The sequence below is a fragment of the Macrobrachium nipponense genome, chromosome 4 (genome assembly GCF_015104395.2).
Source record: "Macrobrachium nipponense isolate FS-2020 chromosome 4, ASM1510439v2, whole genome shotgun sequence".
In the NCBI taxonomy this organism is placed as follows: Eukaryota; Metazoa; Arthropoda; class Malacostraca; order Decapoda; family Palaemonidae; genus Macrobrachium; species Macrobrachium nipponense.
Genome location: NC_061100.1, coordinates 125,281,401 through 125,305,962, shown reverse-complemented (window position 1 = coordinate 125,305,962; position 24,562 = coordinate 125,281,401). Strand labels below are relative to the sequence as shown.

Here is a 24,562-nt window from a genome sequence, read left to right as displayed (position 1 = left end):
CTTGAAATCCCAGGATTTTGAAAGAGAAATAACTACACCTGCAGGTAAATCACTGAAAAGGATCTCTCATTTTTTACATGAGCCACATGAAAAAACAAGTTAAGTCCTTAGGGCAGGCATCTTTTAAGGATGTAGTCAGTTTGGCATGTATGCTTACATTTGCCACTGCCAACTTGGTCAATTGTCTAATGAAGAATTTTCTCATTGTAAATCAGTGTTCATGAGGTTATGGTTCCAAATATATAATTTCAATTGAAAGGTCTGCCTCTGGTGATATGCTGTTATTGCTGGTTGATAGAGGTAACTACACTTGTGGATTTTAAACAGAGGAAGATCACTTAATGTTTTATGAAAAGTCTTTATATATAGATTTGTAGTTGTAGTGATAGGCTGTTAGCTAGTTCTATTTGAGTCTTTCTTTTATATCTCTCATTAATTCAGCACCTGGTAGCTAGTACATTACTCTGTGCACAGTATACCTACATTTTTGTTAATCTCTTGAAAGTCACACTTGCTCTGAAACACATTAATTGCTTCACGACCTCTGGGTTGCAAATTCCTGGTGGTTAGTATAATTGGAGATACTATAATTGTTGAGTTTTTGATAGGCCAATTATTATAGCATGGCCTTTATATATCTTTAGGTTGTGAAAATACATAAGAGCCTTGAGAGGTTTGTCTTGGGTCACATGCAAACCTAGTTTTACTGGTATTGCCCCACTTTCTTAGATTGCAAAATTAGATTGCTGCAACTTGCCTATGTTTGCCTTGGTGCTTAATAACATGAGCAGAGACCCAATAACATGAGCATGGGCTCACTATTATGGCATGGATGTCAGAGAATTAATAATGCTTGTTTTCTATAATTTTTAATGACTTACTACAGTCATTGCTTTTCCAGCTAATGGTTGTAGACTTATTGTTATGGTTGCAGTTCTAAATACGTATGTGTAAGAGGTTTTTATTTATACTATGTGAAATGAAAGGAACATAGCTAGCTATTTGTTTGATTTGTGTGTTCAGTTTAGTATATGTACTAGTCAAAGAATGTTTTAATAGGACTTGTATCAAGAGGAAATAACAACAGAAAAATATGGGCAACATTCTTTTGCTAAATGAGGAATACTGTACTTTTTGTGACAGTATATTTTATGCTTATTTAAAGTTTTGTTTGCAAATGGCATGGCTTCATAGTGCATTTTATATATGGCTTGATATTGAAGTTGGATTAACAAGTATTCTCTAGAGTTTTAGATTGTTTTCAGTTTTGAGTTTCTTGTGTAATCAGTAAAATATATATTGCAGCTTCCCTTGGTTGCATCAGTAATTATAACTATAGTATTACATGCAATACTTATTTTTATGAAAGTAGATGCTCTTTATATTTATTAAATGTGAGAATGACCTATGTAAGTAATATTATCATCAAAAGTCAAGTTTATAATGTATTAGGTTATCTCTGTATGCGGTAAGTTGTATGGTACACTCTTTCCATACTGTTATAACTTATACTCTTTCCTGATTGCTTTGGTTGGAAATGACATCAATATCCCTCAGGAGTTTGTGTGCCCTTGGTATCTAACACCTTTATTATTTCTTGTTACATTTTAGCTCCATATAAGAACAAATCCTTTGGGCTAGTCCTGTGAGCTGGTAGCATTTGTTAAAAAGTTAAGTTACTATAGAAATAATAATAATAATAATAATAATAATAATAATAATAATAATGATAATGATAATGATAATGATAATACTGTTAAAAAGGATGGCAGAATTAAGCGAGTTGATTTTATATATTGTTTTTTCTATTTTCCTTACAATTCGCTTCTCAGGCTCAGCGATGTTTCTGAGTAACTGGCCAATATTCATATTGGGAATTTTCAAAAATTATAAATGCTGAAGGAATCTTTTATTAGAACAAGTTATCAGGTCCAGGTCAAGCAGGGGTCGTCGTCAGTGCCGGTATTGTTCCGTAGGCGTAGTTCAGTTCGGGCTGGGGTCGTCTTAGGTTTAAGGGCTGGTATTGGTGCTGGTTTAGCTGGTATTACGTGATGTTTCGACCTTCTCGTAGGTCATCATCTGACGAGTCGGTTGAAGAGACTGTAGCAAGAAAGTTTGCGGAACGGTATTTATAGCGGCTCGGACCTAGAGTTGCATTCTCATTGGTCGGGCCGGTCTTGGGCGAAGCCGTGGATCTCGCCTCGAAGGTCTCGGGGATTCTCTCGTGCGAGCGCCACAGTAGTGTGCCTGGGGATGAACGTCAGGAATTCCGTCTGTAGCAGGAATCGTATCATCGTGTGGGGGTTCCTGATTATCTGGCATCGTCGGGGGGTCGCTTGCTGCTCTCCGGGCGGCGGTGGGAAGGAGAAACGTTTCTCAAGTGATATTTAAGTTTGGTTTCTTCTTACCTATATGGAGGGCTTCTAGGAGGCGCAGACGTCGGGGATCCGTTGTTTGATCTATTATGGTGATATTAGGGATAATATCATTTCTTCTTATCCGTTTGTTATGAGCAGTCTTGGCGTGGTTGAATATGGCTCCTCCTTGGGCGTGGCAGGAGATTCGCTTGGAGAAACGCATGGAGGTCATACCGACATATTTGCCGAGGCATCCTCGGACGGGGCATGTGTAACGGTAGACCACACTCGTCTTCTTCAAGGGATCCTGCAGGGGCGCCGAAGGATTGTTTCTCATCACCAGGCTTCTCGTCTTCTTCGTTTTATAATATATAATCATCTTAATATTTCTATCTGGGTCGGCGGGGCTGACGTTTTCCTCGATCTTTTTGAGGGCTTGTTCGTCCTCCTTGTACCTCCGGTGGAAGTGCCCTTTGTAGAAAAGCTTGATGGGCTCTGCAATGTCGGGGCGGGGTTCCCGGTGGTACCAGGCTTCCATACGTTTCCTTATTGACTCATCAACAGCACGATTGGTGTGTCCGTTGTCGACGAGGACCTGGGCGGCGCGCTCCAACTTACTGTGTGTGTCATTCCAGGAGGAGCAGTGTGAGTGGGCCCTCCTGACAAAGGAGCTGATGGTGGAGTGCTTATATCTCTCAGGGCACTCACTCTCACCGTTCATGCACATTTCCAGGTTCGTCGGATTCGTGTACACCCTCGTGCTGAATTCGGAATCTCGCTGTTCAACAAGGACGTCAAGGAAGGGGAGGCGGCGATCTTGGCAATGTTCAATCGTGAACGTGAGGCAGCTGTGGTCATGGAATGCATGTCGCAGCTGCTCTATCTCATCCTGGGAGTCGGCGCAGACGAAGGTGTCATCAATGTAGCGCACATACATCCTCGGTTTCCTGGAAATCTGGAAGACCCTCTCTTCGACGGTACCCATATAGAAATTGGCGAAAAGGACCCCAAGAGGAGATCCCATCGCCACGCCGTCGATCTGGGAATTTCTGTCTGTCTGTTCGTTATGCACGCCCAAACTATGAAAGCTAGGGCTCCCAAATTTTTACCGTAGACTCCCCTCCCCCCAGGAAAGTTTTAGTCAAAATCCGAAATTTGAGGGCTTTGTAAAGGGGTCCTTAACCTCTGTTTTTCATATGCCCGCATTTTTTACAACTTTTGGAGTTGATATCAAACTCTTCAGGTTTTCACAGCTGCTTTGACTTGACAGGATACCAAGTGATTACTTATTCTGAAAATGATTGCATAATTCGCTCCTTAGGGGTTATCACAGATGGTATGCCCCTTTTTATCCTGAACAATGCTGGGTACAGCAGCTAGTAATAATTATTATAGGTTGTACATTCCAAAGAATATTGAAATAAGTCATAGTGTTTTTATACAGTACAGTAATAATAAGAAAATAAATTATGAGCACGTACAGGTATTGCTTATATATTTATGCTATACATACAGGCAGTCTCTGGTTAACAGCAGACTCGGTTAATGACGATCTGGTTTTATGGTGCTTGTTTAGTGCCATAAAAAAATGCAATTTATGGCGCTATAATGGGCCAAGTTTTGGTTATCGGCACCATAAGGTGCTGATAGTAGTTATGGTGCCATAACATACCTAACAAAGGTGCCATTACCCGGTTATCGATGCCATTAATCGAAACTTGGCACCATAAAGCACCGAGTTTCGGTTAATGGCGGCTTTTGCTCATCATCACCCCACCAAGTACAGAATCCCCGCCAATAACAGTGGATCTTGCATTATCAGTTTTGTTTTTCATTGTTTTGTGCAATGAAGATTAAGAAAAAACAAGAAACAAAAATAAGATATGATAGGGTTGAGAGGGATAGTGTGTGGGTGTATGGTACAGGTATGTTGGAGAGTTGGTTAGCACAGTATCAGACTTATTCTCTCTCTCTCTTACAGAAGTAGTTAAATGCAAATGCTATAGCAGCATCTGACACACTGTTTGAATAATATCTAGGATTAATGTTTTTATTCTTTTTCATTGTTTTATGCAGTGAAAGTTATAACAAAACACCAAGAAATAAAACAAGAAATGATAGGGGGAAGAGAAGTATACAGGTATGTTTGCACAGTATCGGAATGATCTCTCTCTCTCTCTCTCTCTCTCTCTCTCTCTCTCTCTCTCTCTCTCTCTCTCTCTCTCTCTCTCTCTCTCTCTCTCATGTGATATCCTAATACAGTAGTGAAATGGAAATGCTGTAGCATCACCTGATGATATTTTCACTTCCTGGTATGTTGCGCACAATTTGAATTTTTATAATTTTTTGTTCCCAGTTTAAACTTTTAAATTTTTTCCCATGTGTAGTCATTCAAAATTGAAAGTGTAAAGTGAACTTGAGTGCCAACTTTATATTGTATCCTACTTTCACGCTTATAATCAGATGGCTGTATTGTATGTTGGTGTTTGTGTACTTGGGTCATAGGATTTCTTCAGTTTCATACATTTAGTCTTTATGGTGTACGTACGTAGTTTAGGTTTTTTTTTATATTAGTGGTTAGGTTTCTGAATTTTATCATAACTACCCAGAGGTGTTCACTGTTTTTAAAATCATGCAAGTGAAGCATACACACTATAAATTTATTTCATGAAATTTAGGCTATCTGGTATTAAGCAAAATTATATTGTATTTACTGATTCTTTAAGACTGAACAAGGTCTCAGGGAGGCAACTCTTACCTGTTTTGCTTAAAGCCTTATTTAGAAAGTTTCTGAAATATAAATTTAATTGCATGGTACTTACAGGGTATTTATCTTTTGTGTGTTTAGATGAAATTTCTAATTTATATGGTATAGTATAATGGAGCATCACAGTGACTATTAAATGGGTCCACTAAGATTTTGTTATTGAGGAACACTAACCATCAGCTCTCCTTTTTTTAGGATATTGCAATTTTAAGTCTCATTTAACATGGCACAAACCTATAATAGATGCTGTATTAGGATTTAGTTTATCACTGATGAAGTTAGTGATGATGAGAATGCAAGATTTTGGATGATACGTTAAAGGATGGCATGTACTGTATACTTATTTTAGTACAAGGATTTATCAACTTCTTTGTTTAGTTTCTTACAAAGTTTTAAAAGGTGCAGATTGGTAAAAATGTTTAAAAAGTGCTATTATCCCTTTTCAATATGAAGGATTATGCAACAAAAAAAATTTGAGAAATATGCAATGAATCTGACAGTAGGGTAACTATACTGTTGATGTATTTGTTATGTGGAAAGCTGCTGTGCTTGCTAACATTTTTACTCAGGTTCAGAAATCTACCTTGGTATTGTTTGTCCCATTGGATTTTGTGTGCGTTTATTTTATGGAATTGTAGTTACTAATCTCTATTTGAAATGCTTATTATTGGGATTTAGTAGTGAAAAGAAGCCGAATTTATCTATTACCTAATACGTACTTCTGTCGTGATTGAATGGTAAATTAGTATATTTTCTATTCCTTGCATATCTATTCTTGCATGCGTCAGACATCTTGTGGAACATGGCTTAGACTTGTGGAATTCTTCCTAGACATTTATTTTATTGTGACCAGATTTAATGTGTGTAGAATATTACCTGGGTTCAGACTATTCTTTGAGAATCTTATTTTCTTATTTATAAAGATGCCACTGTTAGTGTTTGGAAATAGCCTGAAGTAATTTTGTAAATTTTAAGGACAAAATTGGTTGCATGATCTTTGAATATATTGCACTGAAAAGGGATTGTAAATGAAATCAGTTTTTGAAGTGGAAATTCATATGCTTACCAACTGAAGTAGGTAAATAGTAACTGTATTGGGAATATGTAAATTTTATATTGTTGGGCTATGCTAGATTTGTCATACTAGAGGTGTTCAATATTGATAAGCATGTTTATGTTTAAAAAATTTTCCTTAAGTAATAATATCTATTATTTTTTATGAAGTCGGTAACATTTTTGTTTTAAACTTTTGAGTAGGAGTTCAGGGGAATCAAGCGGGTATTTTGGATTTTGTTATGCTTAAAAAAAAAAAAAATTAATACTTTTTAGTAGGCATCCCTGAGGTTCATTTGCATTTCTTTTGCTCTGAACACACTTGCTAAAATCACACCAATTTTCATAAATTCACTGCCTAGTTTTATATAGATCTTTCAGCCGTAATTTTTATTTCATTTGGTGGTTGGTGATTCTACAGGTATAGGAAGATGTCTGGAGCATTTGTGGAACTAGGAGAAGCCATATATCAGCAACCAGTGTGAGTAAGGTTATTTTTATAAAGCCTGGTTGATTTGCACATGTTAATTATTGGTAATCATTCCGAGTGGTCTGTTCCATGTGCAGAACACTTAAACCTTTACTAAAATTCTAATAAGCTTATTAATTCTTTTCACTTTGCATGTAAGTGTATCCGTTGTGAGTATAAATTTAGTTTTGTGAATCAATGTTGGTGTTACTGATGAGTAAGCCATCTATATTTTCAAGTTCCTACATTAGGATTTTGTTGGCTGTATTAAGACTATATCTTCATTTGACTGAAAAGGACATTTCGGGCAATTTTAATGAAAGCATTGGTCCCTGAAGGCAATTCTGTCTGAATTAATGGATTTGGTTATGCTTATTTGCATAAGGCTTGTAATTGAACAAAGAATTGGATTTGGTTATGCTTTTCTGTATAAGGCTTGTAATTCAACAAAGTAACAAACATTAAATGAGTAAGCCATCCATTTTTTTTGGCTGCATTAAAACTATATCTTTAATTGACTAAAAAGTACATTTTGGGTAATGTTATTGCAAACATTGGTCTTGGAAGACAATGCTGATTTTGCTTTCCTGCATAATGCTTTTAATTCAATATTACCTACTAAAACATTGTGCAGGTAAGAGATGTAAATGTTTTGTCTCTGTTGCTTATGGAATTGCTAAGCATGTCACTTGTATAGTAAAATGTGTAAAAGATGAAGAGCTGAATATTTTCTTGCAGACACTGATAGATAGCTGTTCTTGGTATGCAGTATCTGTTTAAAGAAAATTAACTCTTATACTTTAATGGTGTTAGGGCTAACAAAGAATTTGGACTAAATAAAGTAGGTTTGTCATTTCACAGGATGGCAGTGTTTTAAATAGGTTTCTTAACCAAGCCATATCAAACTTGACAAAGGGAAGGTTACCCTTGGATGGGGAACAGTGTTCACTCTAGATATTAAATTTTGAAAAGATCAGTAAAGAGGTTAACAGTTTACACAATGCGTGGTAAGACCTGATATATCACAGGCGAAACAGGCAAAACAGGATTATGGCATGTACTTAATGTTTTTCAGAGGCTAGTAATATTGTAAAGGGTATCTGAGGATCTTTTGACGAGTAATACTTCAGGGTATCATTATCATTATTCTATTCACAGTTCTGCATGTCACTTCATTGCAGTTGTGGTGTTAATTTTCTGGTGATACTTTTCATTGTGTGTTGGGAGTAAGCATGGTGGAAAATAGTATTGTGATCTTTAGCTATTGAGTTTATTTTTCATGTCTCAAGCTTCCGTTAGTGTTTTTATGGATCCTGAACATAAGTTTGTTAATTTTCATCTAGAACATTGATTTTGTGTTTAAGTTGTTGATGGAGTTCATTTGCATAAATTGTATAGGTGTCTGGAAATTTGATATGCTCTATATGGATCTTAATCTTTAGTATCTTGTGAAAATTCTTTAGTCTTCATGTGATCTTGTATGAATTTCAGTTTTGAGAGTATAGTAATTTTGTTTAGAATTCAAATATGCTTGGAATTCTTAAGATTACAAGCATAGCAGGAAATGCATGATTTGCCTGAAATGGTGAGAAACTGGTATTTGGTTAGTTAACATTGTGGTGAGAGGTGAGGCTAGAGGAGGAACAGGCAGAATTTATATAGGGGGCAGTAAATAACGATATCTACAAATCTAAATCATAGCAAAATTGTATTTGTAAAAGACGTTATAACTGAATTGTAACTTAAATCTCCCCAAATGCTGTGTGAAGCACTTGAAAAAGCTATGCACTCCTAAGTGTTGTGTATGTATCAGATTGTTTTTGTTTTTTTTGCAGTAATTTCACTTGCATGGTTGTTTTTACCTTTTTAATGTGGATTCATGTAGTATTTGCATTTGACAAGCTGTATTACTAGGAATTTTTCATCATTCCTCAATTAAGATTGGAGTATATAATGATAACATTTTACAGAACTGAGTGCTATTGTAGTTGAATTTTTTCAAGCATCAGAATGGAATTTTGCTTGGAAGCTTTTTAATAGTCTCAAACTGGAATATATGATAAGTTTAAGGTTGACTTGCAAACATACAGGGCACAAGGAAAAAACGATTATGTTGGAATTAATTCTAGATAACATAGATAAGGGGATTGCATGTTGTAAGCAGGTGATCAATCAGTTGGTGAGGTAGAAAGAGACTTTCAAAGTGTGAGGTAGGAATAAGATAAGGGTCAGAGGTCTTGCTTAAGAATGCTCCTTTTGTTAACCATCCCACTTTTGAACAGAAGGAAACTTGGCTCTCTTTGATTAATGTAATAGTATGGGCTACATATATCCGTGAATAATATTTGAATTAAGAAATTTGTAGGTTGCAATATTCATAAAAATGGACAAAAAATATTTAAATTATGAAAATAGAAGAGATTTTTGTGTATGGTTTCATAATGAGAATTAGGTCTATGTGGTGCAATATATTATGATACCTGACTTTTGCAGGCAAGCAGGCATGTGCTCACCTTGCTCTCAATTCCCAGTACTATATGGAGGCAGAGTGAAAAATTATTACCATAATGTACTTGGCTCATTAGTTTTGAGAGCTGATTTTTAGCATAATTCTCAGGGCCTGCTTAGTATGTGAAGTACATTTTCATGTGACTCAATCTTGCATGGAGAATGCAGGACACATTTACAGTTAAAACTTTTTATGCAAATGTCCAAACTTTAAACAACTGTAACAGTAAAGTTTTGGAAACATATTAATACTGTAAAGGGAATTTTGGTTAAAGTATGATAATAAGCCCCCCGCCCCAAAAAAAATCAGTGTAATGTGAAGTATTGGACAACTCTTTTCACTTTCAACAAAATGAAGCACAATAAAGATTCAGGAAAGAGACTGACCTACTAAAAGCTTTTCAGTCTGAATTTTGCAGAATTGAATGCTAGTGTAAAGAAAATCATATATGAGATGCAAATAACAGCAGCTGACTATTTTGGTATGGGCTTCAGGCTTAATAGTAATTGCATGTGATCTGAGTGGTGGTGACATGGTAGCATATAAGCATGGAGCTATGAGAGGCTGCTGAACATGGAGGCTAGACCTGGGTTTGGCAGTGAAGCTTGGAAACTTACTGGGTTCCCTTCCTCCCCTCAAAAAGAAAGAACCAAGAATTGAATACTTGCTCATACATTGCTGAGGCTTACAACAAATATATATTTGTGTGTATGATGGATAGTGTGACTGTTCCATGTCCTTAGTAGACTGCCGTTCAGGACCCTGATATAGAAATTTGTTCATAATAAAATTATATATACAAATCATAATATTACATGGATATATATACATAGATACAGAATATAGATTGCACTACTGTTCCACATTCCTACTTAGTAGAATACTTCTTGGAATACTCATAAGGTAATAGTAAGTTGCAATTAATGAAGTACTGTTCTGTATTGTAAAAGAAGTTCAGTAAGATATGATATATGTATACTACTGTATACCTATCATATAAGTATACAGTACTGTACATAAATATATCATATACATCCTTACTTGTTTGTTGAATTTTTGGGAGTTTGGTAAGGCTTTGATACATTTAGATCTGTCACAGATAAGTTTTCTTGGTGGTCAGCTTTGATGGCCATCCTTTCCGCCATCTTGCAGATCTTTTTATTCCTGTAAAGATGTATGTACATCCATTAAATGAGGGTTGTGAGTGTGCTTTGTAAGAGGCTACCGAGCCTAGTGGCCAAACCCTGGTTCGACAGTGAATCCAGGAAGCTTACACTTTTAACTATAGTGTTCTTTGATTTTGCGTCAGGTATGTCTTCACACACTTTTACTACCAATCCAAAATTTCTGAATATATTTCTGAACATCATAAGCAACACAGTGGAATTTATGAATTGCTTCTCTTGCAAAAAATTTGCTGTATCATCATCAAATAAAACAAGTCAGTTCTCCTTGGCTTATGTATTGTATAATTCTCAAGGTTTCACTCCAGAACTGTCTGCAGTTGGTTAGCGGTTGAGATTAAAAATGTCACACTGAAATTTGTAATTGTCAGTTATTAGAAGTGCTAAAGAATTCATTCCACATTTTGTTCACCACCCACTGACCAGTTTCACAACTGTGCCACTATATCTGTCCTTTTTCTGACTTGCATCATTCCAGCCATAAAGGTATCAGATGTCTATGGAGAGAAAAAAAAAACTTTAGTCCCTTTTTACAACAAAACAGTCACTTTCAGCCAATTTTTAAACAAAAACTCACTTCTGCCTGTAAAATGTGTAACACATTCTTCATGAACACCATAACATTTATCTCCCTCAGCAGCTTGCCTTCTGCACTGTACATCCTCAACACCCTCCATATTGCTAAGTATAAATCTGTCATAAGCTTTCTCAAGGCTAATTTATGCTTCATTCATATTTTTATCTTGCCATTCATACCTTTCATATTATGCGCTAGATATATGCCGCCTATTAATTTTCCTTCTGGCCAGCCTTGTAAGAGCTGATAATTGGCTCAGTGGTCTGGTAGAACTATTTTTTAGTAATAATGATAATCCATACCACACTGTTCCTCCCATATCAGTACTGTCATCTGTGAATTTCACAATAAAAGTTCTATCATACTCTCTCTGGCATACTAAGTAAATTAATGCCACTGTATTTTACACACTTTACATTCCTCTTTCACTTTTCCTTTATATAGAGAAACAGTTCTTCCTTATCTATTATTTCAGTACTTATAGAACATACCTTAACAATTTTGGCCAGGCATTTAATGACACATTCAATATCAGACCATAGCATCTTGCTTGTATTCTCATGAGGTAATAGTGTCTTAGTTTCAGCAGTAATTTCACAAATATTCTAAAAAACTTGAAATAACCTTATCCAATCTTTCGTTGTTCACCTCTGCATCTGTTGTCTTCCTCATTCAATAAAACATAAATACTCAGTTGTAGATATAAGACTGCACTCTCTGCAAACCACATCTTGATATTTGCATCTTTTATTAAGAAATCCATTTGCTCCTTAACTTTAATTTCTCTGCCTTGAAAAACTTGTTGACAACCATGTATATTGTTCCTATAATCCTTGCTCAACTTTTCCCAGTTTTTTTTATTACATGCTGCATTTTTTCATTCTTAATTGTCTTATTGTTACGAACCGAGAGAGGTCCGCTCTAAGTTCGATATGAAAATAAACAAAAAGAATTCAACACCAATAGTTGAAACTGGGGATTCGAATATAGAAAGATAGACAAACACAACAAAGGTTTATTTACAAGCTTACTAACAAAGGTAAATGCTGAATGGTATCTCCTTTTTACATAAAAAAGGTAAAATCTTACACTGCATGAACTGGGGGTAACAGTGATGTAATGTTAATACTTGCTGGCAAGTTTTGCGCTGTCGGAAATCTATGCTCAAAGCGGTGGCTTCACAAAAGGAGAACTGTAGTTGACTCCGTATTGCAGAAAATAATGTCTATTCTTGATACTTGTAGGGCAGGAACTCCTCGAAACCTCTTGTAGAAAGTTTCTTCTCTCTAAGCTTGCTCAACGTCGAAAATACCTCGGGTCGTTCTCCCTGACTGGACGACTTGACCAGTTTTCAACAAACTCTCGAGCGCCTTTTCCTCTCTTATCCTTCATCTGTTCCTTCTTCTCTTATCACTCTCTGATGATCTCTGATCTCTGCTGCTGAGCTCCCACTGATGATTTGATCTGTGACTCTCTTACTGATGATCTGTTCCCTCCTACTTCGTCAGTCGTATTTATATGGCAACCTGGGGGCGTGGCCTACCAGCGAACGTCACAGGCTCCCGAGATTACTGGAACTTCTTAGAAGAATCTCAACGAAGTATTGCATAATATTTCGCTGCGTTTCTCACGACGTGACGGCCCGTGTTGTGTTCCACAAAACTCCTGCCGATTCTAGAACCATCATGAGAACAGGGGCCTCCAACACACGAGCGAAAACCTCCGTGCTGCAGAACTTCTCGAAGAAGATGCGTTTTCCTTTCCCTTAACTTTGCTATAAAGCAATTTCCATGACACGTCCCCCCCAAAAAAGAAAAAAATGAAATCAACTGATTTTATTTTATTTATTTCTATAGAGAAACAAGAATTAAACAGCGGGAGACCAATGCTGCATAAAGCTTTAATACTTCTCCATTCACGCAACCACTCGTGCCAAAACAGAAAAGGGTTATCAGGCTATTCATTCTGAAAACACTAGAGAGGCTATTAGCTATCACATTATCCTTTTCTCTTACCTTTTCTGTTTTCTGAACTCTGATTAAAACTTTGAGATGCTAAAACACCTCTTGCATTTTCTCAAAACTAATTTCCCTCAGTAATACTGTCACATAGAACACTGGCGGTGGCCAAGGTACAGGGTGTTCTTTATAATTCTGAAGCAAGATTACATTCATTGACTTTGCTCTACCCTTACCCATATTAATTCTATAATGTATATTTCCCCTCTCCTCTAACACTGAAAAAGGACCTTCGAACTTATAAGGTAAAGCGGAACCTTCTTTCTGGACTAGTACTAAAACTTTTTCTCTTACACACAAACTTCTCTTTTTTGCTCTAAGATCATGTTTCCCTTTAGCTTCCCCTTGACTTCCACTCGCGTTCTCTTTCGCTAGTTGCCAAGCACATCCGTTCTCCTCTGCTAGTTGCCGTCTCTTAAATTGTTTTTATAAAACTCTAGATTAGTTGTACAATCTTCATGACAGCTTAAAACATACCTCTTTACGTCACTTTTCATTTTAGGCCAAAAAGTACGCCCTACTAATACAGCTGAAAGTTTTATTTACTCTTAAATGCCCTTGCTCATCATGTGCTAACTTCAAAACTAGCTCACGAAGCTTCCTAGGAACCACCAATTGTTCGGTGATTTCCCCTTTACTACCTGACTTAGGACGAACATAATGACACAAAACTTCGTCCTTTAAACAAAAAGTTTCCTTACACACATCATCGAGATCATCATCCAGCTCACATTCAAAAATTCGGGTTAGTGTCTCATCCTCACTCTGCAACTTGACTAGCTCATCCTTATCCAAAAGGCTAGTGCCTAATTCATCACCGTAACTAGTACTAGATACCGGTACATTTACTACTTTACCCTCGACAGCTACACCTTCCCCTTGGCTATCACTGTCAACATCGATTGAGTCAGGTCTCTCAACCACACTCATGCCAAGATCAACCTCGCCACCTCTATCACACTCTTTCGAATCCACGAACTCACTCACGTTCGAATCCACGAACTCACTCTCGTTCGAATCCACGAACAAATTATGACCGTAGTCTCCGTCTGTATCTAAACCTGACCTAGTTACTACCATTTTAGGCACTGGAATATCCCTCACAACAGGATTCACATTCTTGGATAAAGCTAAGTCATTACTGACAATAATGTCAACGCCATCAACGGGCAAACTGTCAACAACTGCAAGTTTCTCTTCTCCTGACACTACCTGACTTTCTAAGTTCAACTTCAACAAAGGACAAAGAACACAAGTGTTAGGAAATCCACCTAACATGACTTTTTCTTCCATATTAATTTCTACCCTGTTCGGCACACTTTCTCTCCTAATCAGTGAGACAGCAGCTCCTGTGTCTCGAAGCAAGACTACTTATCTCGAACCTACTCCTTCAAGTGAGGAGACTACGCCTTCTGACAGAAATTCACCAAAATATTTCCTAGTTTCTCTCATCACATCATCCCTACTTGACGAAAGGTTAACTAGAGACACTGGTTTCTTAATGTCCTTCCTTTCTACTGCACAATTTCTCGCTAAATACCCTTTCCCATTACGTACATCGGAAACAAGTTAATCCTGAACCACTAGGTGCCACTTTACTCATACAAACCTTAGACATATGACCAGGTTTTCTGCATGTATAACAGGATTAGTCACTTTTACTTGCATTGCTATTACTAGAACTGAAACCTTTACCGCTTTGTACTCTACCAGACGAAGGATCATTTCGTTTCTTACTAAAACTCAAATTATGAGTTAGACTATATTCGTCAGCTAACCTAGTTGCTCCTGCAAAAGATACTTCTCGCCTATCTTCTATGTAAAGCTTAATCTCAGGGGATACGTTATCTTTGAAGTTTTCTAACAACACTAAGTTCTTCAAACCATCAAAATCCTCAACTTTATCAGAAGTTAACCAATCAAAAAACAGCCTTTCTAACTTCTTACCGTATTCTACATACGTAATATTTTCATCCTTTCTCAAACTTCTAAATTTCTTACGGTACACCTCCGGTACTAACCTGTACGCGCTAAGAACAGTTTCTTTCACAATATCATAATCATCACATTCCTCCTTAGACATACAACTATACACTGTAAGTGCCCTACCACTCAAAACTGACTGTGAATATAAAGTCCACATTTCTTTAGGAGAACCTACTTTTTCCATTAACTTCTCAAAACACATGAAATATGTTGTTACATCTTCCTCATCAAACTTTGGTACTAATTTCAACACTGCACTCATACCTAAACCATTAGCACTATTTCTGTTCACTCTTGCCTGAATGCTGAGAGTATTTTGCCTTAAACGAGCAATTTCCAACTCATGCATACGTTCTTTCTCTCTTTCTTCCTGCTGCATTACCAACATTTATCTCAATTGCTGCATTTTCCTCACTTCTCTCTCCTGCTGCATTTTCATTGTTTCTCTCTCCTTCTCTTGCTGCATTTTCATTGCTTCTCTCGCTTGCTGCACTTCCCTCTCAGCTGCTCTTTCCTCTCTCAGCCGCTCTTTCATCTCTCTCATACTTCTCTCTTTCTTTCTTTTCAACATACTCACGGAGGTCATTCCCCTCTAAACCTAGAAGCTTACCCGACTCAATAAACTCTTTCACCATCTCACTCATTCTGGTTCTTTCTATATTCTCCTTGTTTCAAACTGTTAGTGCTGAATAGCCTAAGCAAGGTCGCCAAAATGTTACGAACCGAGAGAGGTCTGCTCCAAGTTCGATATGAAAATAAACAAAAAGAATTCAACACCAACAGTTGAAACTGGGGATACGAATATAGAAAGATACACAAACACAACAAAGGTTTATTTACAAGCTTACTAACAAAGGTAGATGCAGAATGGTATCTCCTATTTACATAAAAAAGGTAAAATCTTACATTGCATGAACTGGGGGAACAGTGACGTAATGTTAATACTTGCTGGCAAGTTTTGCGCTGTCAGAGATCTATGCTCGAAGCGGTGGCTTCACAAAAGGAGAACTGTAGTTGACTCCGTATTGCAGAAAATAATGTCTATTATTGATACTTGAAGGGCAGGAACTCCTTGAAACCTCTTGTAGAAAGTTTCTTCTCTCTAAGCTTGCTCAACGTCGAAAATACCTCGGTCGTTCTCCCTGACTGGACGACTTGACCAGTTTTCAACAAACTCTTGAGCGCCTTTTCCCCTCTCATCCTTCGTCTGTTCCTTCTTCTCTTATCACTCTCTGATGATCTCTGATCTCTGCTGCTGAGCTCCCACTGATGATTTGATCTGTGACACACTTACTGATGATCTGCTTCCTCCTACTTCGTCAGTCATATTTATACGGCAACCTGGGGGTGTGGCCTATCAGCGAACGTCACAGGCTCCCAAGATTACTGGAACTTCTTAGAAGAATCTCGACGAAGTATTGCATCATATTTCGCCACGTTTCTCACGACGTGACGGCCCGTGTTGTGTTCCACAAAACTCCTGCCGATTCTAGAACCATCATGGAACAGGCGCCTCCAACACACGCGCGAAAGCTTCCGTGCTGCAGAACTTCTCGAAGAAGATGCGTTTTCCTTTCCCTTAACTTTGCTATAAAGCAATTACCATGACACTTATCAATCCTTCTTTACTCGTCTACCATATTGTCTTGCAAGTGCATCTCAAATCTTTGTCTTTGATAATCACACATTTTTTTTTATTCTCTTTTCCCATCTTGAAACCACAGAAATTCCTTGCTGAATCTGTGGCTGATGTACAGGAATACTAATGTTCACAAATGCAAGTGTAATGAATTGTGATGTTAACTGGGAAAGATTAATGGGGACTGTGATTCGTTTTTGGCACTATATTGGAAGTATATTGGCGATGGAAAACTTTAATCATGGAGTAAGCTTGTTATACAGCCCATGTACGAGAAAGGGAAAATGAAACTAGGTTATTCTAAATGGACAATATGGACAATAAACAGGGGTTTTGGCGATTGTGGCTGAATACAAATATACTATATGCAGGGCAATGTTTTGCAATCATTGTAGAATTATAGCAGTATTGGGTCACTGATATTTGAAAGTGAGTGTTATCTTAGAAGCTAACCTTGTCAGGAAAGGAGAAGATGAATATTAATAGTTATAGGGTGATGCAGTAAATGGTAAATTAGTATTAGTGAAATGAAGTTAGGCAAGTAAAGTAATTGACTGATTGATGGTATAGAAATAAAAGTATTATAATGATTGAGATGTAACTGATTTTTATTAAAGAAAAATTGTGGGTTAAAGTAAATTGGAGAGAGAGAGAGAGAGAGAGAGAGAGAGAGAGCATCAGTATACAGTAATTGGACTGGGGTGTGCTATCAAATTAGCCAGGTAATTGGCACTTGACCAGGGTTAACAAGCTAGTCCAGACTAAAAGGCATTTTTAAGGTCAATTGTCTGTGGCACGAGTTGTATGTTAAGTTGTTTTCTGTAATGTCGTAGCAATTTCTTTCGTTGTTACAAAAGTTTTTACCTTTAAAGGTTTTATGTTGGGTAAACAGTTTGTTGAAGGCACCTAGCAACATTTATTTCGTCTGTTTTCATCATCATTGTGATCCGTTGCTGTTTCCAAGAGATGCTTTTATTTTTATTTTATTTTATTTTATTTGCTAGCAGTAATCTTTTCTTTGAAGTCACTTTTTATCTGGACTATGGACTGGAACATATAAGATTAATCATATTAAAATTGCAAATAAATAAGTTAAATAAGTTTCAGTGGATATCGGTATTGTATCCTTCAGGGTCACAAATCTTGGAAAGTGGAGTGTAAAGATTGCCAAGTGCTTAGTTGTGTACAAAATCTTAGGTGGCACGATAGTCTGAGATGCAGGGAAGCTTCCCAAGAAATTCAAAGAATATACCTTAGAAAAATCACCTAATGCCCAACGTCACGAAGTGTCACATGAAATCGCCGAGATAACTTGGAAAGCCGTTAATTTTCGTCAAAAATCGATCAAATACAGACTAGTCACTGATGCACCCTCGCAGAAATTATGAAAGTTCCTTAGAAATCACTAAAGTAAAAACGAAATGACCAAATTTTTGTCATTTTGCTTTTTTTTTCGAAAGTTTTCCATGATAATCATGCATTTTCAAAGGTAAATTTGTAAAATTGTGCCTGTTTCATTTCCAAGTAGAAATGCTGAAGTGATAAGGAAACTGGAATTTTCAAATCGATAACATTGTTTCATTAGTTTCAAATAATTTTCATTTTTTTGTAATCCAGTAAAGCTGGCATTGGGTTATGAGACCCCGGATATTTGATATGGCTCCACGTTCATTATTTTTATTATTGATTAGTATTATATGCAGACGCCTTGTGTGATTTTTTGCAATAGCTTCGATATGGTTAGTGACTATAAAACTATTATATGATGTTGGAATATCGAGTAAGAAGTTTGATTGTCCGTTGAATTTTGCAACCAGTTTTGCTTGTAGGTATGCCTTTTGCCATATGTACTGCAATGAAGCATTTATAAAACCCAAACTGGTAACTAAAATTTCACTATACCGTATTATAAATGAGTGCTGCATTTATACTCATTCATTTTTATAATTCATGTTTATGATGTGTGATTTTAATTTGTTACAGTAAAGCGCACTTTGGGTATTTACCGAACCTGAAGACTCACTTATGATATTAATGCCGATTTACGTAAGACAGTAGTAACTAACACAATCTAGAGGTCTTGACCAAAAAGTGGTTCTTAATGATATGAAATGGATTTGATATAAAATGGACAGAACTGTATTGATGACGGAGGACAAGGAATCGTGTAACAAGGGTTACTGTAGGACTGATGTGAAGTTGCAGAGTGGATATTGGTAGAGAGAGAGAGAGAGAGAGAGAGAGAGAGATTGATGGTTCCCTGCATGAGAGATATTGATTGAATACGTAGGATAAATTGACTTTGCAAAACCAGTGGTTGTAGAGACGCTGTGACATGTTTGGAGTATAGCGTCTGATTACGTTAAGGTGGTTCTGTGAGAGGTTGCTCTGTTACAGTGACAAACTGTGACGACAGCATGTGTTGCTAGTGCCAGGCCACGACGTAATGGCAACATAATAGAAGGAAAAATGAGATGCCTGAGCACAGGGTGTGATCCGAGGAGAATATTCTTCGTGATGACAAAAACTGCAATGAACATAACAGTGTATACTGAATTGAGCATCACCCGATAAGAAGACTGCTAAAAGAGACTTGTAACATAAGTAACTGCTCAGGATGATAATATTGGGGAAAATGTTTTGCAAGAATGGCAAGAAACGATAATGACGTGGGAATATTTGATATTTGTTAGGTTAATCTTTAGTGGACGTGTCGACAAACTATACCTGAAGATAAAAGACATTGTTTTTTGCATTACATTGCTTAAGTGTGCATGAGTATTAGTATGAATATATGTAAGTATGTGAGTGTTTGGGGGCACTGGCGCTCCTTTACATGTAAAGCCACTTAACAGTGGAGACAGCTCGGTAGGAATGCCAACACGATGCCCCCGGATGCTAGAGAAAGGGATCGATTTCCCCTTCCATGATTCCAGTTTATTAGCATTATGTTGGAATGAAGGAAATTAGGTATATATCCATGGCCCATTCATTTCCCCTATCTTCTTTTAATGGCCCTATTTTCGAGTTTCCGGCCTTTTAAGTTCACCTCGACTTGGAAAGTGCCAGAATCCACTAGGAGATGAGAGAGGAGTCGAAATTGATCGTTAGTTTTCATAATGGATCGAACTTGGAGGCGAATTGCACCGAAAATATCTCGTTTTGAATCTTTAATCCTTTGACACTGAATGACCATTTAGGAACAAAATTGACTCTGAACACCAACACAGTGATTCCTCCCAGTTTGTCTTGGTTCTCTCCCCGTGAAAGACAAATGTTTGCCCCGAACGAAGCCTTCTGAAATTCCTTCGTCAAGACAGTGTTTTGGTGGGGTGGAAGGTACGCGTGGGTGTCCATTATCAGGTTTTAGTTTCGTTCTCCAATTTTTTCTTTTTATTATTTCTGCTGGCGGGAAGTGATGAAAACGCTTCTTGCAACATCGATTTTTATTGTAATTCCCCTGTGGCGGAGTTCGTTAATTTTCACTCTTGTGGCAGGAACGCTTTTGAATCTTGGGAGAGTATTATTATTGTTATTATATATATATTATTATATAATCATAAACTCCTTTTGTAGACACACCAATAGAGAGGAAATACGGTGTAGACAAGATGGGTTTTCGAGGGCTAACTGCGTTGTTTAACCCATTTCTTGATTGTTAGTGAGAAATTTATTGCAAGATCATTATGTAATTAGTTCCGTACTAATCGTGGAGATATACGAGGGTAATATTCATGTGTTTGAAATGACTTACCTCAGTGTAACTTATAGTTAACGCCCCCCCCCCCCCTTTGTGTGTGTGTGTTTAGTTAATTATTAGTTTAAAGCTGGGTATGTTAGAAACTTGGCACTGGTATCAGGAATGGTGCGGAGGGAAGGGAGGGGGTGTCATTGCGAGCTAGGGGAAGAGGGTTGGGAAGTGATATTGGGGGTGTGAACCTGGGTAGAGGATAGGAAACGTCGGACCCAGGATGTTTTGGGGGGAGCAGGGAGAAGATCCCGTAGGGGAGGGATGGGGTGATGGCTGCCCATTGATCCAGGACCAGTCGCTGTGACGTCATCGCCCGACACAGAATCTGGACGCCCGGACCCTGCTCTCTCCAACCCCTCCCCCTTCCCCTCCCCATTCCTCCTCCTCCTTTCCTCTCCTCCCTCTCCCTCCTTCTGTATTCTCCGCCTCCGAACTACCCTGACGCCGCCGCTGTTTCGAGTGTTCTGTGGCACGCACGCGAGCATGCACGCGCTAAAACTTGAACAGAGGCAATCACTCCCCGTGCAACTCTTCAATGAAGCACGAACTCTTACACTCGGATTTGCTCCTCTCCATCCTTGTTTTTTTATTCCTACTTCTTGAGAGCCTTATTAACTCGACCTCTTGGTAACCTATCAACTGCAGCTGTGTCACAAGAGTGACAAGACTCGTGGGAATCGTCCAGGGCCATTGATGCATGCACAAGAAGCTAGGCCGGAAGGAATGGGATTGTGCGTCTAGTACGTATGCATACTTGCCAGCAGTATCTGAAATGAATGCTTAAACAAGAAATGAGATTTTGATTGCATAAATGCGACCTCCCTTCCCATGGGGCTCTTATAGGAATCAACAAGGAAGTGTGTACTATTTTGCGTAAATGCGTACACGATCTTCCTTAAGAGTTATTAGAAGAATGATAAAAAAAGTCATTTTATGATACACATGCGCATATTCACAGAGAGGTGTTAAATGAAAGCAACAGTCTGTCAGATTTTATTAAAAAGGCGTGAATGAATTGTGGTAAAAGGCAGGAAGGGTGTGTTTTTATTATGGGCCTAATGGGCTTCGAATGAAATAGTGTTGATTCTTGTAAATAGCGCATTACGTGTTCTGTCAGGAAAGTAAGTTTTATGGACCTGCTTTGCCATTTTCCTCTTTGGCGTCGTAAATATCCTTGGTAATTTCATAACCCTTTGTGTTTGTGGGTCGTTGCTAAAAATGTTCGTTTTTCTCTCTTGAGACCAATATCTTTTCCGGACGTTTTCATATCGCGTTAGGCTTATAAACTGTAGGAACTGATTATTTTTCATTGCTGTTGGTTTCACGGTTATTGCCGCTACCGGTTGCACTTTGCTCGAAGTGTTTTTAATACCTAAGGCTTAACGTTGTTGTTGACTTTTTTTTTCAATATATGATATTTGTATGTGTTACATGGGATTTTAATTGACCAATGGTCCCCGCTTTATAGAACTGTTGTTTTGATTCCTTTGATAACAGTTCCACACACTCTGATCTCTACGGGAAGGCTTTGATGTCTCCACGGTGTGGATCTCCTCCCCCCCTTGTCCCCTTAACCTGTCAGTCAGTCAGTCAGCCAGTCAGTCTAGGAGCTGTTTTTTGCATTGGCCTAAAGCTTCTTGGTTGGGGTGCTACATCTGCTGAAATGATTGAAATGTGAAATGTTGCACCAGCCTAAATCTAACTGTATATGAGATGTTCCGTCTGCTTGATGTCTGCAAGCTTTAAGGTTGGAGTGGTGAATTATTAAGGTTCATGTTGCGTTGATACATCACCCTTATGATTTAAGTTTGTGATGTTGCATGAACTTCATGTTTTATTGCATGTGTCTTATATGTTGCAACCGATTAAAATTTCTTGGATGGATGATGTATCAGCTTCAAGCACGCTTGCGATGTTTGCACCGGTTTCACTTTTAGGATATCGTACCTCGTAGAGCTTCATGTTTGGAATGTTGCAACAGTTGTGAATAGTGTTATTCTGTTTTGATATGTTAACCCACTGGATTTTTAATTTGATCTTGAAAAATGTAATATATATACATACGCACTACCTACACAGACTAATATCGTATATATATATATATATATATATATATATATCTATATATGTATAAATATATATAATCTTATATATATATATAATATATATATATATATATATTTAAATTAATATTTAATATATATATATATATATATATATATATATATATATATATATATATATATTATATATATATATTATATCTATATATATATATATATATATTTTAGTATATACATATATATATGTAATAATATATATATATATATATATATATATATATATTATATATATTTATATGTATATATGTATATATATATATATATATATATAGTATATATATATATATATATATATATAATATATATATATATATATATATATTATATATATATATGATATATATATATATATATATATATATATATATATATATATATATATATATATATATATATAAGATATTTGCTATTTGCAAATATAATTAAAACAGTTTTAGTCGTATCGATGACATGCCTTATTTTCGTTTGTAAAATATATTGACATTTCCAGTGTCCACGGTTATTTTTGATAAAATCACCCTTAACCTTGAGAAACGCATTTCCGAGGAGACGGTTTTCGCAAAACGACTGCGGGAAGTCTGGAAGGATCGTGACTAGGATTCGAACGCCATTTAGTCAATTCCTGGAGGGTCCTGACCAGTTTAGCATTTCTTGCTTCAAAGGCTTAGTTCGTCTCTAGGCGCTGAATGCTCTCCCCACCCACCCCTGTCTGTGCCCAGACAGATGAAGTGGCAGGACTGTTTCTAAAGTGTGGTTCTCTCTCTCTCTCTCTCTCTCTCTCTCTCTCTCTCTCTCTCTCTCTCTCTCTCTGTTGGATTAAATTTTTTTTGTATTTCGTGAAATATGTATTTATGTAAATATATCGCGTGTTATATGTCTCCATCTCTTTCTGGAATTACTCAGTCTTATGTAATATGTATGTAGTACTCTCTCTCTCTCTCTCTCTCTCTCTCTCTCTCTCTCTCTCTCTCTCTCTCTCTCTCAGGGAAGATTTTTCCCATTTGTAACTCCTGCCCCCCCTCCCAAAAAAGAAGAAGAAGAAAAAAACAGATTTTAATATATGGGTGCGAGTAGTAGTAGTAAGTGGTAAGTAGTAGTAGCAATAGATTTAGTGCAGTTCAGTGACCCATAACGAAGGCTATGAGAAGGAGAATCGAACGATCGTTGTTTTAAGGATACATGCCTCGTATTTGGTTTTAGAAGTAAATTGGGATAACAAAAACACTCCATGAATCGAGTTTCCATCGACAAACAACATCCCGAGCTCCCAGTAGCATCTCTGAAGAATTTGGAAAGCCAGCCGTGTCAGCCTGTCTTGTCGGCTGTCCGGCGGCGCCAAATAACGAGGGTTGGAGGACTGGAGGTGGCACTGGAATTTGCCTAAGGCTCATATTAGGATAGGTCGGTCGATTGATGTGCATTCTTTTTTTGTCGTTATATTGAGTTGTTTAGTAACGAGTCATTTGTCGTTTCAGTGTGGTAGAAATTAAAATTTTTTTCATGTTCGATGAGAGTGCTTGTGCTTTGGTAATAATAACGATAGTTGTAGAAAAGCCTGTTGTTGGCTTACATTGCCAGACTAAACGGCCATTTATTATTAGCAGCAAGATATTTGCAGTAAGGATTAGGATGGGCAAGGCCATATTGCGGCATGTAGATGCATAAATAGAATATACTATCGACTCAAAAACACCGTAGGGAAACTGTCGTGTTTTATGAAAGTTCATGTAATGTGGAAAAGGCCGTTGTAGAGTGAATGTGGACGTGACAGTTCCGCTGGGAGTGTGTTGTAGCAGTTTAAGGTGCCGGTCTGTGGCATATGGTGAGCTCGCCTCGGAAATCTATCGAAGTTTGGAGTAGTGTGGTTACATAACCAGTGCTATCGATGCTCGAAGGCCCTTTCAGATTTTTCTCTCTTTTTTTTTTGTAGTCTGGTTCTCGAGGGATTTTACGCTGAGTCTGCTGATAGGCAGTGAATTTATTTCATTGGAAGTCGATTTTTCTGAGGTTATTAATGTGTGTTAGTGTGGATCGGATCCCGAATATCTTAAGTAATATGTTATTGTCGAAATTGTTAGTGCGATCGAGTGCAGAATTTGTCCTTTGCAAGAACTTAGAGCTGTATGACA

General features: G+C 37.3%; 1 protein-coding gene across 11 annotated transcripts in view; it reads left to right on the top strand.

Annotated features, from left to right (window-relative positions):
• Window positions 1-24,562, top strand: part of LOC135211131 (uncharacterized) — a 193,834-nt gene that overhangs the window by 41,982 nt on the left and 127,290 nt on the right. For 7 of the 11 annotated variants that reach the window (XM_064244275.1, XM_064244271.1, XM_064244272.1 and 4 more), the window contains one exon: window positions 6,599-6,658. The exons of the other annotated variants lie outside the window; for them this stretch is intronic. In XM_064244275.1, coding sequence (XP_064100345.1) covers window positions 6,599-6,658 — 60 coding nt within the window. The remainder of the gene's footprint in view (window positions 1-6,598; window positions 6,659-24,562) is intronic. 11 annotated transcript variants of the gene reach the window in all.